The sequence below is a fragment of the Scyliorhinus torazame genome, chromosome 10, assembly GCF_047496885.1.
Source record: "Scyliorhinus torazame isolate Kashiwa2021f chromosome 10, sScyTor2.1, whole genome shotgun sequence".
Lineage (NCBI taxonomy): Eukaryota > Metazoa > Chordata > Chondrichthyes > Carcharhiniformes > Scyliorhinidae > Scyliorhinus > Scyliorhinus torazame.
Genome location: NC_092716.1, coordinates 86,126,850 through 86,145,519, shown reverse-complemented (window position 1 = coordinate 86,145,519; position 18,670 = coordinate 86,126,850). Strand labels below are relative to the sequence as shown.

Sequence of the window (18,670 nt, the reverse complement as noted above, 5' to 3'; positions counted from 1 at the left end):
AGTAAAGCGCAGACCTTTCAAACATTGTTTGTTGTTGAGTTTCAACTGGGACCATTTCTCCCTAAACTCTGAGCAGAGATGAACCCCGACTGGCAGCATTTCTTTCCTTCCTGCTCCTCCCTTTTCTCCCAGCTTTTTCTGCTATGTATGGCCTCTGATCATGACCCTCTCAAGCATCCTTAATTTTAAGAGGAAGGCTCCCTCCTGCACCCATGTCCAGGAGCAACTGGTTTATACAGAAGTCTTGAAGTCAGCAAGAATGATTTCAGCAGCGGCCACACCACTCCCTGTAAATGTTTGAATCTTGGAACAACTATAGAAATGTGAAATGATAGGGAAGAAATACACTAACAACTAACCTGTAAGTAGCTAATGATCCTTTCAAAGAGTGTCAATGGGAATCCTCCATGTTGATTAAAGCATGTCTATCTATGTGAGGTTAAGAGTACAGTAAGAAGTCTTACAACACCAGGTTAAAGTCCAACAGGTTTGTTTCAAACACTAGCTTTTGGAGCACTGCTCCTTCCTCCTTCACCTGAGGAAGGAGCAGTGCTCCGAAAGCTAGTGTTTGAAACAAACCTGTTGGACTTTAACCTGGTGTTGTAAGACTTCTTACTGTGCTCACCTCAGTCCAACACCGGCATCTCCACATCAAGGTTAAGAATGGGCATTGACTGAAGTGTGGAATTTCAAAATGGCAGCACTCATGGACACCATAATCTGCCGGCTCTACCAATTTCCAGTGAAGGGTAACCGCTAATGTACAGAGATGTGGATGCCATTTCAGAACCCAAACATCACTTGTAGCTGGGTGATACCAAGCTCAGTTTTGTCCCCCATAATCTTCAGATGATGTTGCCAGTTGGGCTGCATGTAGATAATGAAGAGGAGGGGCAAGGATAAATTCTCGGGCAGCACGGTAGCACAAGTGGATAGCACTGTGGCTTCACAGCACCAAGGTTCCAGGTTTGATTCCCTGCTGGGTCACTCTCTGTGCGGAGTCTGCACGGTCTCCCCGTGTCTGCGTGGGTTTCCTCCGGGTGCTCCGGTTTCCTCCCACAGTCCAAAGACGTGCAGGTTAGGTGGATTGGCCATGATAAATTGCCCTTAATGACCAAAACGGTTAGGAGGGGTTATTGGGTTACGGGGATGGGGTGGAAATGAGGACTTAAGTGGGTCGGTGCAGACTTGATGGGCCGAATGGCCTCCTTCTGCACTGTATGTTCTATGTTCTAAAGGACTACAGAGTGAACGGTTTGATGCTGGGAAGATAACCTGTTACTGCAGATGCACCAGGTAAACGCAGTCTCACTGAGCTGGACAATGGCAGAGAGGCATTTGAAGAGGGCGATATGGTTGACATGTCAAAGACTGCAGAAAGGTCAAGCAGGTAAAGGAGGGATAGAGCAGCAGTTACTTTAATGAGGGTTGTCCAGGGCTGTGGAAGGGGCAGAAACTTGATTGATGGCATTCAAACATGGATTTACAGCTTTGATAGGGCTCATGTTCATGGACTTTGGAGAGGGTGGTTAGAGATGGGTGGTAACTGTGATAGTCTGTATTAAGGGTATTGAGTAACCTAGGTTGAGGCTGTATGATCATTGGTGTGGGAGGTACCTGAGACAGGAAGATCATTGGTGAAGCCTGCCTGCTGGTTCCGCCCAGTAAGGCGGAGTGTAATAGTCTGTGTCTCCCTAGCAGCTGTATTCTGTACCTGCGCTGCTGGGGGAAACATCTAGTCCAATAAAGCCTTCAATTGTCATCCAATCTCGCTTCTGGAGTTATTGATCGAGCATCAGTAGCTGAACTGTGTGTTTTCTTTGTGGAGTTGAGTTTGGCAATTTTGGAAGAGGGGCAGTTTCTGAGAAGCAGGGACAACATTTAATATCAGGGAGCACAGGAAGGGAAGTTGGGGCAATGGTGGGAATGGAGAGGATGAGTTTCAGAGACAAATGGGACTAAAATCCAACGTCCAGGGTTGAAAAATGAGCAGTCATGGGTTGACAACCCTGCATCTGACAGCAACGGAGAAGGAAATGAGGGAGTACAATTGTGAGGTGCATTCGGGGCTGTCAATCTCCAAACAGCCACTTTTCTGCCCGCTGCTCACCTCCGAATTAGTTTGGTGGGCCTAAAGGGAGATGGGGAAGCTAGTGACAGGGTCATGTGGTGGGGGCCTGCACTCGGGGGCGGGGGGGGGGGGAGAGCAGCAAAGGTCACCCTGAACAGGTGACCTCAATCAGTTTGCTAAGCCCAAGAGTATTCCGCCACATTTGACTTCACCTCCAGAATCACCTCAGCTGCTAGAAGTTTTTACACACAAAAAAAAGCAATACGTTCGGCTGCCATTAGCTGAAGTTTTCTCGGAAATTGTTAATTTGTATCAGGTGCAGTCTTTTTTTTTCCTTCGCAGTCTTTGTTGTTAATCAGTCTAGAATGACAATGTATTTACCAAAAGAAAACGCCCTTGGGAGTTCTCTTTGAAATTTAAGAGTGGACTCTGGATGATTAAAAAAAAACTGAGTGATGCGCTACGCTTAATTTTGGGAATATGCAATTAACCATGTTTTGCTGGGCTACTAAAGTGCTTTGTTTTCCCAGTGCCTCATTTCAGGATGCACAGCACCCCGATTCCCATCAGTGGTTTGGAAAATGAGAAGCATTTGAACCTTTCCTTGCACCGAGCGCGCCTAGATTTCTTTTAACAACTATTGAATGTTGCACTTGAGCACTTTGCATACACTATTCAGTTTCGAATTAAAACATCACGACTCTCCTCGGCTACAAAGTTTCTGCTCTCTGCGGATTAAAGTTCAGCCTCTTGGCAACTGGCCAACATGAAATGACGGCCTAATTCTTTCAGCCTGAATTTGTATTTCTGGTAAACTTGGAGGGAGGGGAACAATATGGTTTAATATGGAGGGGAATTAATAACACCTCCAACTCTTGGCTCAAGGTTTGAAATCGCGTGGCTTCTAATCCGAAACTTCATATTGGACTTTCGAGGTTTTCTTTCCCCCCCAAAAAAAGTTTTCTTCAACTATTGAAGCGGGTGTATATTTCCATAGTCCCGCCCCCTTTTGGGGCTACTCTCTCCTTTCCAATAGTATCAGTATAAAAAGAGTCTTTGAATCAGTCGTGTCTTGGACCAGCTGCAAGTGTGCCTGTGCCAGAACCAATGGAGGGATATGCCAGTCCCTTTTTAGCTTGTGTGTCTGTTATCACCGTGCTGGGCACTGTTGCTTTCCTGAGAGTGGTCATGTCTGAAATACAATTGACTCATCGGCTGATCATTTATGCGATTCTCCTTCTCGCCTTGGAGAGGATCTGTTGCATGTATCTGGCAGCCTTGTCAGGGGTTCTTGTTTTCACTGCTGCTACATGCTTGCTTACCTTTCAGACACTTTCCCCACCCAAGTTATCTGTGCAGGGGAAGTCTGTACTCATTACAGGTAAGAGGCACCCTGTTGCTGACTGACAGCATGAATAAATGTAAACGTATTGGGGGAGGGGGGATTTTCGTCAAGTAACTTAAATAAATACTGTCAAATGCATTTGCAAAAGCTATCTTTAAATAGAAATGTGTTCTGTTAACAGTGAGAGCTTATCAGTTCGAATAGTGAATGGCCTTGACTGAGTATGCTTCAGACACCAAAAATGATATTTAAAGATCTGCATTGTGGAAATCTTTTAATATCTGTGCCTTAGTGGCAAAAATGTATTGTGCTGTCTCAGCCTATTATCTGTGAAACTCCACAGAGCAGGGAGGGATCTGATGAGAAGGTTCACTTTGTTGAAACTTTGGCACTGCTTCACGCTGTGTTTATCTCAAATTACCCGTGTCTTTTGTTTTAAAAACTACTTTAATGAATCGTTTGAAAATAAAGTTGAAGTATTTAATTTTAAAATAAACTAATCACTGCTGCCAATCATTTTCAGATTTGGTCAAAGCTAAATCCAATTAGTCTGGCCCCAGTCTGCAATGGAGACCTGTCATTTCAAAGAGATTGTAATGGAGCAGGATGAATAGTGTTCATTTTCTACTTTAAAAAAAATCTTAATTTTGCAAGTTGAAGGAAATGGGCTTTCCCCTAATCCGTAGAGAACAAAATGTTAACATCCAGCCAGATGCAGACATGATTCTCTCTCCTTTCGCCTGCCCATTTTTTTCCTCTTCCTTTCATCCCAGTCAATGCCCGAGGACAAAGTGGCATGGTTTAAATAAATCACCAGAGATCAGACACCGTTGAATAGGCTTGAGTGTTGTTCTAACTCCAGCCTATTGGTTGTCTACAAATCGGCAACATCCACTCGCTGAGAGACCAGGGTTTGATGAATGGGCACTTTCCACATATAAAAGAGGGCATTTTGCCCCCCACCTTTTTTTTGCGTTTGCTATTTTAAATGAATCCACAATGATCAGCGAATGATAAATTTTGTCTGTTCACAAATCAATGTTAGTTTAAGCTTATTCCTGCGGGGTAAGTGGCCATTGTGCCTGTTCCACAATTGACTGATCTGCATCTTAATGAAAACCTGTCAAGGTCAGTTTAAAATTTCTATTTAACCCGACTGTCGCAGTCTTTTGAGAAGAGAAAGTTCCAGATTTCTCACACCGGGTTATGGCAGATGTGATTCCTGACATCGCCTCTGAATGGCCTAGTCTTATTTTAGGATCCTGTTCCCATCATTCTGGACTCTCGCCACCAGATATCGTTTCGTCACCAGATATAGTTTCTATAAACCCTATCGAATCCTTTAATTAACCTGAACACTGCCAGTTAGATCGCCACTTAATCTTCTATACTCACAGGAATACAGGTCTTTTCTACTCAACCTGTTCTTGTAATTTAACCCAGTAGCCCCAATATAAGTCTGTTCAATTTGTACTGTGCTCCTCCCAAGACTGATTCGCTGGGGTGAGGTGCCCAGAACTGAATGCAATGCTCGAGATATGGTCTAATCGGAGCTCTTATACAAATATAGCATAACTTTGACTGCCTGGGGGATTGCTGACTGAGGGGGTGGTGAGGAAGTGTTGAGGGTTTGGTGTTGGCAGTGAAGGGAGAATGTGCTTCTTCTGTACCACCATTTTGTTTTCAATATTGTCATTGGTGTCGTTCTTCAACTCCATAAGCAGCTGTGTCATTCCCTGCCAGCAAGTTCATGGCTGAGTAATTATTAACTGGTTAATGTAATGTTCTGTTATGACTGTGTTCTCTGATGCTGACTGTGGTTCTTCGATGCATTAAGTGTGTTACGAGGATATGGTTGATATCTGCGATTTTGGTGGGGTGTGGTGAAGGGAAGTGGGGTGTACTTCCAGTTTTCTATTAGCACAACTGACAATCACCTTCGCAACAGGTTCCACTGAGGAAGGGTTCAGATAAGGACAGGCATTCTGTCTGTTGCTATGGGAACATCAGCTGTCACCAGCACTGTGCACCAGTTGTAAATGTTTGTGGGCCATCGCAACTCGCCAAACAGGTAACGGTGTATCTTATAGGTTGTCCTGAGGCGACTATTACAAACACATTCCATTCCTTTTCACACCAATGCAGTTCCCTCTTACATTTTGTTATTTTTACTTAAATCGCCTTTCTCATCCATTTGATGCTTCAGAGCCAAGATTTCCTGTTGTTACTTGTCAGAGGCAGCGATGTATTACCTCCAAGAATGAGTTTACTCTTCTGTAAAGTTGTAACTAAGTAATTTTCCTCCCAGTTCCAATCACCAGTCATGTTTAAATTGATAAACATATCCACTTGCTCTTTTTTGCTTTTACTTCACTGCTCTGTGATGTGCGATCAATTACGGCAAAGACGAGGTTAAAGCATAACTGAAGTCTTTAATAGACTAGAACTGTTCCCCAGCAGCTTCGGTACAGAATGAGGGCTGCTGGGACGGCACTGGTTCTTATACCCCGCCTGTCAGGGCGGAGCTACATACAAAACAGCCAATGGTAAACCCCTAGGTTTGACCAATGGTCTTCAGCCTCTCAGGCACTGCAATACCTGATAATACCACATTCACCCCCTGTTAAAAAAAGAGTCCGGCGGGGGTGGTGGCCAGTGGTTACATTTCACATGGTATGATCAGATATGGAGGTACCGTGATACCTCCTTACAGGGTTGTAGAGAATATTTACAATCGTGGAAGATATATACATTCAGTGTTTATTTACAGTTACAGATCGGTTATACTGAAGCAATCAGTCGGTCGGGTGGACTGGTCGTCCTCTTGGATCGACTGAGCCTCGGTGGTAATTCCGGCGGGGGTCCGGGCGTCTGCGACTCTGGGTGCGTGGCTTCGGCCTCCATGGCAGCTTCGTCACTCCGAGACGGCGCTGGTGGGGCAAAAGGTTGACAAGAGAGGGGGCGCCTGTAGGGGGTGTCGGTGGGTGGGGGTGCCTAGGCAGGAGTGGCGGGAGGACTGACCCTCCTGTGAGGTGCTGTGGGGGGGGGGGGTTCGGGTGCGCGAGGGTTTCCGGCGGGCGCCAGGTCCTGTAGGGAGACCGTATCTTGCCGGCCGGCCGGGAACGCCACGTAGGTGTACTGGGGGTTAGCGTGCAGCAGGTGGACCCTCTCGACCAACGGGTCCGACTTGTGCGCCCGCACGTGTTTTCGGAGCAGGATGGGTCCGGGTGTTGCTAGCCAAGTCGGGAGCGAGGTCCCGGAGGAGGACTTCCTGGGGAAGACAAGGAGACGTTCATGAGGTGTCTGATTGGTAGTTGTACAGAGCAGTGACCGGATGGCATGGAGGGCCTCCAGGAGGACTTCTTGCCAGCGGGAGACTGGGAGGTTCCTGGACCATAGGGCCAGTAGAACGGTCTTCCAGACCATTCCGTTCTCCCTCTCTACCTGCCCGTTTCCCTGGGGGTTGTAACTGGTCGTCCTGCTTGAGGCGATGTTGAGCAGGAATTGACGCATTTCTTCGCTCACAAAGGAGGACCCCCTATCGCTGTGTATGAAAGCGGGGAACCCGAACAGCGTAAAGATGCTATGGAGGGCCTTGATGACGGTGGTTGTGGTCATGTCTGGGCAGGGGATGGCGAATGGGAACCGGGAGTACTCGTCAATCACGTTCAGGAGTACGTGTTGCGGTCGGTGGAGGGGAGGTGGCCTTTGAAGTCCATGCTGAGGCGTTCAAAGGGACGGGAAGCCTTTATCAGGTGCGGCCTCTCTGGCCGGCAGAAGTGCGGTTTGCACTCCGCGCAGATTTGGCAGCCCCTGGTGGCTGTCCTGACCTCCTCGCTGGAGTAGGGCAAGTTGCGGGTCTTAATAAAATGGAAAAAGCGAGTGATCCCCGGGTGGCAACGGTCCTCGTGGAGGGCTCGGAGGCGGCCCACTTGTGCGGTGGCACATGTGCCGCGGGACAGGGCATCGGGAGGCTCGTTTAGCTTCCCAGGACGGTACAAGATCTCGTAGTTGTAGGTGGAGAGTTCTATCCTCCACCGCAAGATCTTGTCGTTTTTTATCTTGCCCCGCTGTGCATTATTAAACATGAACGCCACCAACCGTTGGTCAGTGAGGAGAGTGAATCTCCTGCCAGCCAGGTAATGCCTCCAATATCGCACAGCTTCTACTATGGCTTGTGCCTCTTTTTCGACCGAGGAATGACGAATTTCGGAAGCATGGAGTGTACGGGAAAAGAAGGCCACGTGTCTGCCCGCTTGGTTGAGGGGGCGGCCAGAGCTATGTCGAACGCGTCGCTCTCGACCTGGAAGGGGAGGGACTCGTCGATGGTGCGCATCGTGGCCTTTGCAATGTCTGCTTTGATGCGGCTGAAGGCCTGGCGGGGCTCCGTCGACAGGGGGAAGGTTGTGGACTGGATTAGGGGACGGGCTTTGTCTGCGTAGTTAGGAACCCACTGGGCGTAATAGCTGAAAAAGCCGAGGCAGCGCTTCCGGGCCTTGGGGCAGTGGGGGAGGGGGAACGCCATGAGGGGGCGCATGCGTTCAGGATCGGGGCCTATAACTCCATTTTGCACTAAGTAGCCGAGAATAGCTAGACGGTCGGTGCTAAATATGCATTTATCCTTATTATACGTTAAGGATTTTAGCGGTCTGGAGAAATTTTCGGAGGTTAGTGTCGTGGTCCTGCTGGTCATGGCCGCAGATGGTGACGTTATCAAGATACGGAAACTTTGCGCGCAAGCCGTACCACTCAACCATTCGGTCCATCTCGCGTTGGAAGACCGAGACCCCGTTAGTGACACCAAAGGGAACCCTTAAAAAATTGGTAGAGCCGCCCATCTGCTTCGAAGGCAGTGTACTTGCGGTCACTAGTACGGCGGGGTAGTTGATGGTAGGCGGATTTGAGGTCCACCGTGGAGAAGACCTTATATTGCGCGATCCTGTTTACAAGGTCGGATATGCGGGGGAGAGGGTACGCGTCCAGCTGGGTAAACCTGTTGATGGTCTGACTGTAGTCGATGACCATCCTATGTTTCTCCCCGGTCTTTACCACCACTACTTGAGCTCTCCAGGGACTGTTGCTAGCTTCAATGACCCCTTCCCTCAGTAGCCTTTGGATGCACATGGTGGTCGGGGATGGACAAAATGGCGGCGCCCATCCATCCAGCGTGGTGTCCGAGGGACAAGATGGCCGCGTCTGTGGGCCGCACATGGCCCGACGATAGGGGGGTGGCGGTGAATGCTGGCCGCCTGGGGCCCGAAGAGAAGGTTGCTGCTGCGGTCCGGAGTCGCCGCTGGAGACCACGGCCACCGCTCGTGCCTCGCAGACCCACACAAAATGGCCCTTCTTGCCGCACCCTTTGCAGGTGGAGGTGCGGGCTGGCGGGGGTGCTTCGCCTCCCCGCAGAAGAAACAGCGGGGCCCGACGGAGTTAACGGGCCATCTTACAGCGCAGGCCTGCGGGGACACTGGGAAAGTCCTCGGGGCTCCCGCTGCGGGGTGCCCCGCAGCCCAGGGGGCCGCCGCGCGGTGGGGCACATAGGATTGCGCGTTTCTGGAGGCAACATCCAGGGCCCGTGCCTCTAAGTCCCAAGGTGTCTTTTTCTAAGAGCCGCTGGCAGATCTCTGAGGAGCTCATACCTGCTACGAAGGTATCCCGGATTAGGGGTTCCGTGTGCTCGCTCCCCGAAACTTGCGGGCAGCCACAGTTTCTGCCCAGCACCAGTAGTGCGCGGTAGAACTCCTCCAATGATTCCCCGGGGCTTTGCCGTCTTGTTGCAAGCAGGTGACGTGCGTAGACCTGATTTACAGGGCGGATATAATGTCCTTTTAACAGTTCGATCGCTGCATCGAAGTCCTCCGCCTCCTCGATGAGGGTGTAGATCACAGGGCTTACCCTTGAGTGCAGGAGATGCAGTTTCTGCTCCCCCGAGGGTGTGCCTCCGGCCGTCTCGAGGTAGCCTTTGAAGCACGCCAGCCAGTGCTTGAATATCGCCGCCGAGTTCTCCGCATGGGGGCTGAGTTGCAGACACTCTGGCTCGATTCGGCGATCCATCCTTCCAGCTCAAGTAGTAGTCTATTAAATTGATGCGCGATCAATTACGGCAAAGACGAGGTTAAAGCATAACTGAAGGCTTTAATAGACTAGAACTGTTCCCCAGCAGCTTCGGTACAGAATGTGGGCTGCTGGGACGGCACTGGTTCTTGTATCCCGCCTGTCAGGGCGGAGCTACATACAAAACAGCCAATGGTTAAACCCCTAGGCTTAACCAATGGTCTTCAGCCTCTCGGGTACTGCAATACCTGATAATACCACACTCTGCAAATCTGATTGGGATTAAGATGCAAACATGGAAGTGGAAGGAGCTTTCACTTTTGTTCCATTTGTTGACTGATCGATTAATAATCTAGGTTGTAGGCCTATTCCCATTGTTGAATGAACTTTGCCTACTTTCCGGACACACTTTTTCTGCCATTAATGTTGTAAAGTTAATAATTAGCTAAATGTTACAAGGAACTTCTTATAGTCATTCACGCTGAAAGACTTTGATGACCATTGTTAGGATACTGCACCAGACCGGATGGTGTTGCCCATGGCGCTGGCCACCTCTGCCAACTGCACCCAGGCCCGGTGAATGGTGGCAGCTGGCAGTCTCCTTCCCACCCCGGGGTAAAGGGTCACCGGCCTCCCTCCACGGCGTCCAGCAGGGTCTCCAGTTCCACGTCGGTGAATCTTGGAGCCGTGCGTCTTGCTGCCATCTTGTTGGCTGGAATGGTGTGTATGGGGGGTGAAGTGTGTGTATATGCGGCTGCAGCTTGTCAACCTCCTGAATGTCAATCCTGAACCCGGCGAAATCCTCACCGTTCCGTTTCCCATTGGCATTGATTGTGTTCCACGTGGCGCCAGTGCTAGCCCCTCAACGTTCGTTGAATTGGTACAGTTGCAGTACCAGTTTTGCTGTCGTAGAAATCCACTAATCCTGCCCCGGCGTCAACACGTAGTCACAGGAATGGAGAATCCGCCTGGTGGTGTTTCACACTGCAGTCCTATTCTTCTTCTCTGCCATTTTTTTTGCTTTCACAGAATCGCACCGTGCAGATGAAACCCTTCGGCCCATCAAGTCTGCACCAACACGTAAAAAAAATACTTTGACAAACCCACCTAATCCCATTTACCATAGAATTCTTAGAGCAGAAGGAGGCCATTCAGCCCATCGAGTCTGCACCGACCCTCTGAAAGAGCACCCTGCCTAGGCCCACTCTTTCTCTTCCCCCCCCCATAACCCCACCTAACCTGCACATCCGCTGGAAACTAAGGGGCAATTTAGCATGGGCAACCCACCTGGCCTGCACCTCTTTGGACTGTGGGAGGAAATCAGAGCACCCGGAGGTAACCGTCGCAGACACGGAGAAATGCAAATTCCACACAAACCGTCACCCAAAGGCGGAATTGAACCCAGGTCTCTGGTGCTGTGAGGCGGCAGTGCTAACCACTGGGCCACTGTGCTGCCCAGCACTTCGCCCGCAGCCTTGTATCTTATGACGTGCTAAATGCTCATCCAGTTTCAGTATATTACTTTGGGTTGCTCAGGTGTGACTTTACCTTGCATGTCCCTGCTTGTATGTGTGACATTCTTATCCGCTTCCCGACCGTCTACGTCTATTACCCTCCATTGCATTTTCCTGTTGATTAGTCACTTTCCCTATATGCAGTTCACCTTTCCTGTATCTGTACTCTCCGTCCTTATGAAAATTGCTTGTTGGTAGATGGCTGGGAAGGGTACTGAACATGTAGCTGGAGTCACTGCCATGATTGCAACATTTCATCCTTCTGGCTAAGACATACACCGAGATTGGGAATAAACTGTATGAAATGTGGAAACAACAAGAACCACCTGCATTTACATAGCACATTTAACGTAGGCAAACAGTCCAGGGAGCCTCATAGGAATGTAATCAGGAAAAACTCATTGTGAGGCCAGAGCGTGAGGCCAGAGCGTGATAAATGGCAGTGAGGCAAAGAGATAATAGGTGCGATTCTCCGGGAAGATTTTGAATTGTTGTAACGAGCGGGAATTGCCACGATCTTCCCGGCGCTTAGCCCAGCGAGGCCGGCAACGCTATTCAACGTTAATTGGTCCACTTTACGAGGTCCCATGGGCTTCTCATCGCAAATGAAGGCTTGCCAGTCGATTTGCCGTCACCACCCTCTCCAGCCCCCCGCTAACAAGGTCGAGCAGCACTTCAGCCGCACTTGCTCAGCTAATCCCAGCCAGCTCACAAGCATGGCGCCGTGGAGACCAGCCCCAAAATTCAGGGACACTTGCCTGGGGAGGCTGTGAGATGCAGTGGAGGCCTGGAAGGATATCCTGTTTCCCAGAGGGATAGCCATAGGGCAGAGCCATAGGACAGCCATTGTTGCCTGGGATGAGCGCGGAGTGTGACCAGGAGGACTGGCTTCCAGTGCAGGAAGAAGGCCAGCATGAGTGAATAGACACCAACGCTCCACCACGCCCACTGTGAACCACCCATGTGGCTAACGATGTCCTTTGTCTGTCTCCTCCGGAAAAGCTCTCCTAAAATCGCTGGGAGGAGACCCCAGACTGGCAGTGGGGTGCCAGACATTAGAATCCTCACCACCGTCATGGAGTGGGCACTGGAGGTGACCGGGGTGGCTGAGGACCGATCGGTCACCCACGCGGAGGCTGGCGGATGCCGCAGAGGTGAGGAACCACCGGGCTCCACCCGGAGGACCTGTCAAACAGAGTTGTTATTACCTTACTGACTGACCCATCCCTCCCACTGACCACATGTCCAGTCCCCTGCAGGTCCTCCAGCTGACGGCGCCGGCCTCTCCTGATTCCGAGGAGGATACCTCGGAGGACAGCTCAGAGGATGCCACCGTAATCGCCGCAGCTCAGCTGTCATCCCCACCCTCCACCAGCGCAGATACACACACGCCGGTGGGACATGTTAGTGGTCAGGCCCCTGGGGCACATTCTGGTCAGCACCAAACTGCCGATGTACATCAGGTGGAGGCAGGAACCCCCAGACGAGACGGCGATCGGAGGTCTGCTGGATCCCAGGACCCAGCTGGGTCCGAGCCTATGGAAGAGGTCATCCCGGAGCTGATGGAGACATCGGCTGGGACATTCCGAGGGAATTATCAGAGTCACTCCAGCAGACCCATAGCCGGTTAGAGCCCAAAGGCTAGCGGTGCAGGAGATGTCGCCGGCAATTTCCGCGCTCAGATGGGTCATCCATTTGCAGGTGGGCATTGCCGAGGCACTGCAGAGCATGTCACAGTCACTGAAGATCATCACCTGAGGGCGTGAACGCCATGATGCAGACCACGGGGAACCACCATGTCTGGCAGAGCCAGACGATGCAGGGGCAGCCGGGGCTTGAACCAGCTGCCCCTCCGTCCCAGGGTGGACCGCAGGGCCCTAATGGGTACTGATCGGGAGGAGGGGGTGCTGGGTACCAACCCGGACCTGTCCCATGGGGCATCAATGGTGGCCATCAGTTCCCCGAGTTCCACCACTCTGATGAGGCTGCGTCTCACAGCCAGCACACAGGACAGGGCGGCATGTGAGCCGGAGCCCTCCAGTCTTAGACGCCCCAGAGGACCGCAGAGGACATCTGCCAGGGGCATTGAGGGCCATGGGACGAGGTAAGCCACGGCTGCCTCCAGCTCAGATGTGCATCCTGGGGAGACACCTAGTCGTAGTCGTAGAGCTCGGAGGGCCAAGCACATTGAGGATCACTGAGGGCACCAGGGAGGTGGGGAGTACTATCGGGAATGGGGTATTGAACAGCACATTTATTAAACAACTATTTGCACAACCATTATGATGCACCCAGCACTCTTAGGATGGAGGGGCAGTTGCTTTGAGCCCCGACTGCCCCTGCATCATCTAACTCTGCCAGACGTGGTGGTTCCCCATGGTCTGCACCATCGATGTCCTCAGTGACCAGGCCACGCTCTGCAGCGCCTCAGCCTTGCACACCTGTGATTGGGACATGCTCCGCAGCGCCTCGGCCATGCCCATCTTGAGAGCAGGACATGTCCCGCAGAACCTCATCAAGGTTAGCCTGGTACTGGGTGGCATTCTCCTACGAAGTCAGACTTTCTGCCGCGACCCTCCGCGATGGCCGTCACCGACTTCGCGATGCCTTGGACACCTTCACTCATGGTGCTGACATTGTGCACCAGGCTCTCCACTGCAGTCGCCACCCTAGCAGTGTTGGCCTCCGTGCCACGCATTGCGGGCGCCACCTCCTGCGCCGTCGCCTCTGGGACTCCCCCAAGCAGCTATGGATCTGCTGGAGTGACACTGACATTTCCCTCTGAATGTCCCGGCCATTTTCTTCCCTCTGAATGTCCCGGCCACTTTCTATCAGCTCCGGGTAACCCACCTCCAGAGGCTTGGTGTCTGGCAGGGACCCAGCTTGGTCCTGGGATCCAGCAGACCTCTGACTGCTGTCTCGCCTGGGGGTTCCTGTCTCCACCTGATGTACATCAGCAGCAGTGTGGTGCTCACCAGATTATGCCCCAGGGGCCTGACCACTAACATGTCCTGAGATGTGCGTATCTGCGCTGGTGGAGGGTGGGGATGACAGCTGTGCCGTGAGTATTATGGTGGCATCCTCTGAGCTCTCCTCCGAGGTGTTCTCCTTGGAGTCAGGGGAGGGGGCCACCCCGGATGGTGCCATCGGCTGGAGGACCTGCAGGAGAATGGACATGTGATCAGTGGGAGGGATGGGTCAGTCAGTAAGGCAACCACTACTCGCGGACAGGTCTTCCGGGTGGAACCCGATGGTTCCTCACCTCTGCAGCGTCCGCCAGACTCCGCGTGGGTGACCGCCCTGTCCTCTGCCACACAGGTCACTTCCAGGGCACGTTCCTCAAAAGCAGGTGAGGATTCTTGTGTCTGGCACACCACCGCCAGTCTGGGCCCTCTCCTGCCGATTGTGGGAGACATTTCCCTGAGGAGACACCGACATCGTTAGCTACAATGTGGTTCAGTGGTGGGAGAGGGGGTGTGAAGGTGGGGTTGGTTGGTTGGGGGGGGGGGGGGGGGGGGGTCACATGGAGAGTTGGGGGATGGATGTTCCCTTTTTGGGGGGGGTGGCGTTGGTGTGTACTCACTCGTGCTGCCCGGTGTAGGTCGTTGACCTACTTCCTGCACTAAGGCCAGTCCTCTTGGTCATATTGCTGGAACTAAAGGCTGCCGCCACCTCATCCCAGGTAGCACTGGCTGCCTTCAGTCCTCTTGGTCATATTGCTGGAACTAAAGGCTGCCGCCACCTCATCCCTGGCAGAACTGGCTGCCTTGTGGCTCACCCTCCAGGACCCCCGGAGGAATAGGACATCCCTCCTGCTCTCCACTGATTCCAGGAGCTTCCCCAGGTCAGCATCCCCGAAATGTGGGGCTGGCCTCCTCGACGCAGTTGCGGGTTGGCTGAGCAAGTGCAGGTTAAATGCTACTTGACCTTGTTAGCGGGGGGCTGGCGAGCCATTATTTGCGGTGAGAAGCCGTGAAGCGTCCTTTAAATGGACCAATTAACATTGAATTGTGTTGCCGGTTTCGCTGGGCTGAGCGCTGGGAAACTCGTGGCAATTCCTGCTCGCTACAACACTTGGAAATTTTTAACGGAGAATCACGTCCATTGTCAACATGCATTCAACCAAATAGAATAGATCACATGTTAGGAATTGGATTTATTGAATCCCAGCTATCCAATGGGATGAATTTTAATGGGGGATGTTCCAGATCGGGATGGAAAGAGAGGATTATTTTCAGCATTAAGGTTTTCGCCAATATCAACACTTCCTCCATTTTTATAAATTTCTGGACCGAGAATTAGTGGCTTTGTTTTCGTCCTTGGTTACAACTTGTGGAGACATTACTTTCAATAACTAACTCTGAAGTCAACCCTCAGCTGTTGATGATGGCCAAATTGGCCCATCACTTCCTGGCTCCCCCGTGTCAGATTTGGGGGGGTGGGGATCGCAGAGATGCGGTTTCCAGGTACGGGTTTACTAGGTAATTGTCCAGAAGGGCTGACTTCCCTCGTAAATTGCACTGGGCTGGGAACCATCTGACAAAGCAATTTAAATCGCTAACGTTGGATGATCCTGCCAGTTTTACTCTCGTAGTTACCCTTGAAAGAGTTAAAAGGAAAAAACGCACTTCTAATTCCAGCATAACTATTCTTAAGGGTCCAGACCAAGCCCCTTGGGGCACCCGACATCCCTTTCACTTACCTTCGAAACGTACCATCTCTCTTTCATCGGGCCTTTACTCACCTGCTTCACGGCAGCTAGTACGGTTAAAGGGAAGTGTGCTCTCCTTCACTTTACTCTTTTTGCACTTGGCTGTTGGAACCGTTTTCTCCCCAAGTCCGGAAGGTCGGGCAAGCCAGATACGTAACGACTCAAACACAGGTAAATCGCTACACAGATAAATCCTCCACTGATTGCCACACCGAGGTAAATCGCTACACAGATAAATCCTCCACTGATTGCCACACCGAGGAAGTAAACAAGCCATTGAGTTCTAAATCTACCTATGACGGCTATGCAGTTCCTATGTCTTCAGCTGTGCAAAACCCACTGATCCTGACCGGTGCCGGGGTAATATTATTTGTTCTGTTGTGTTGCTGGGTTTAAATTTTGTTCTGGAATGTTAAGCATAACGAATTCAATGCGTTAGGACCCTCAATATTATGTGAAGCTGCTTTTAATAGAAGTGGCTTTCCAATGTAAACAAAAGACACAGTGCTGCATTCTAACTGAAGGTTTGAACAAAGTGTAAAAATCTGTCAACAAGTGTCACTTGGTATTATCTTGCCAAAATAAGTCCTAGCATGATGAAACCCAGAGACGGATGTGCTTTCTCCTTTGTTCCTATGTCATTTTTGTACAACTGTGTGGGGGTTTAATTTTGATAATATCAACTCTGACAAAGCGCTATTGTTTCGTAGTGTTCCCAATGGGCAGGATTCTTCCTGAAACTAATGAAGCTTGGATAAACCGACAAGCAATAACATGGGATACATTTCTGGTTAAAAGAAAATAAATAATAGTTGGACGAGGGAAATGAGAGAATTTGTCTAAACCCAAAGCTTCGACATCTGGAGATCTGACACAACAGTGGTGTTTTGCACTGGGACCTTTTTGAAGTGAGTCTGTCACTCTTCCACCATTTATATTGTTCAATAGTATTTATGGAACAAAAACAATTGCTCATAAGGTACTCAGCAGTGAAAGAGCTAAGACTTCCCATTTACTTATGACTGGGTCGACACCTCAAAGAGATTTCCTGTGTGATTGTCCAGGCTTTCTGTAATGCTTTCTGTAAGTTCCACTGCATCCCTCCATTATTCCATAATTCAGTGATGACCGATGGCATTATTAAACAGCTTATGTTCCTGGTTGGAATGCTGAGTATTTGGTTGGAAAGAAATGAGTAGATGTCGGTCATATTTTAATTGTATTTTTAAGAAAAAATGCCAGGGCTATTTCAATACCAATCAAAACAGCGATGCTTTCTCTGAAGCACAAAGATATGCCATCATTGTCGGTGATCGAATAGCATCGATGCCTCAAAGTTGGTGTTGGGGAAGAAAGGGTTTTACAATTCATCTCCTGTTCACCTGGAGAGACTGAAAGAGGTGGTGGGTATCATACTTAGCCCATATGTGCCATTCCTCATGCTGGCAGTCTGAGTGAATTGCCACGTAGCGTTGTCCATGAGCCAAGAGGTGTGTGGCATAGGCTCACAATAGAATTGGTGGCAACAGTATCGGGGAATTGTGCCCTCTTGCAAATACACTCGTGGTTTGTGTGGCTGGTCTAGTTTCCACAGCACTATTCAGAATAGAGCAGGCAGTTCCCTCCAGGTCACAGCTTTCATTCCTCCCTTAACCAGTGCCAGTTTAAAAATAGATTGGTTGTTCACTTCAGAATTGTGGGTCGGTGTTGACGCAGAATGACCGCTCTGGCTTTTTGCATATTTTGCTGCATTTCCAGGGTAGAGAAGCAGTTCCTTGCGCAAAATGCTCTGTGACATTTTGAGATTAAATAGATTTGCAACCTAGATTATGGGAGAGTTTGAAGTCCTAACACGTCGTGCGCAGTCTGATAGAAGTGTGGCGGAGCTATCTGTTTCCAAACCTCCCTGGCTGTTCCTCCTGTGGCTTGGTTTGCTTCCGAACAATATCACCTGCATCAGAGCGATCGTAGCCAGTGGATTTCCAGGCCAGAGGTTCCTTGGGAACCTGCTGGTAGACTTGGTGCACCCAGTGAGCAGAGGATATAGAAGTCTGCCAGCTGACGGAGCTACTATCCCGTCTTTAGTTGCAGTTCTGGAGCTTGGCCTGTACCCAAACTACTTTCCACTCCTCCTGCCAACCCTAACCCACCCCAGCCTCCTTCTAAACGACACAGCCTCTCTTGCATGTCGCAACATTTCTTCAAATAGTGGGCACCCAAGTGATACCTGCCACTATTTATTAAAGTTAGGGAACCCATGCCTGCCATGGATTTGGATCTCCAGTAAACGTTCCTGGTACTAATGCCAGGTGATTATCTGCAAGGAATATCATGGCCCAAGAATATATGAAGATTACAGCTGAGCTCCCCCAACATCCATTTGCGTGTAAGAACCTTTTATTTCTTGGAAGCGGAAGCCAGCAGAAGTATTTCATGCCCCTCCCTGGCAGAGATGAACTAATGTAACATGGGCAAGGATACAAGATGCTGCTGTTTTGCATCATGCCACATTCCATCTTTGAACAATTATTTGGACATTATTGCATGTCCATCCTGAGTATGAACTAGCGACTTCTCAGAAATTCCCTTTCAACATATTTTTATTTAAAATAAAAACAAACTTGCTTTTTAAGGGCCAGACCCCACACACAAGCGATAATAAACATCAATTTTGTGTGCATTTTTTCCCCAGTAAAACAAATTTAGTTTCTTACAAAGAAAATCTGATTACAGAAAGAGTTCTATAAACCAGTTTTGTACTTGCTTCAGTGCATAGCATTCCAATTGTTGTTTTGTTTTTCAAATTGCACAAGAAGTTTTGAAAGACGTTTCTTTTCAAAAAGGAAGTTTAAACATTTTTTTAAAAATCTGATTTTGGTGGTGGGTGAGGGGTTGTGGTTGGCACAAAACCTACAGGGGGTGACTCTCCGAAGTTTAAATTGGGTTAATGAAATAAAATGTTGGGGTCATTGTCT

The 18,670-nt window shown here is 50.0% G+C and overlaps 1 protein-coding gene across 1 annotated transcript in view; it reads left to right on the top strand.

Moving 5' to 3' along the window:
- The first annotated feature begins 3,122 nt into the window (after positions 1 to 3,122).
- LOC140430707 (11-beta-hydroxysteroid dehydrogenase type 2-like) overlaps positions 3,123 to 18,670 on the top strand; it is a 126,530-nt gene continuing 110,982 nt past the window's right edge. The window contains exon 1 of the mRNA XM_072518368.1: positions 3,123 to 3,452. Within this exon, the coding sequence (XP_072374469.1) occupies positions 3,179 to 3,452 (274 nt within the window). The 5' untranslated portion in view covers positions 3,123 to 3,178. The remainder of the gene's footprint in view (positions 3,453 to 18,670) is intronic.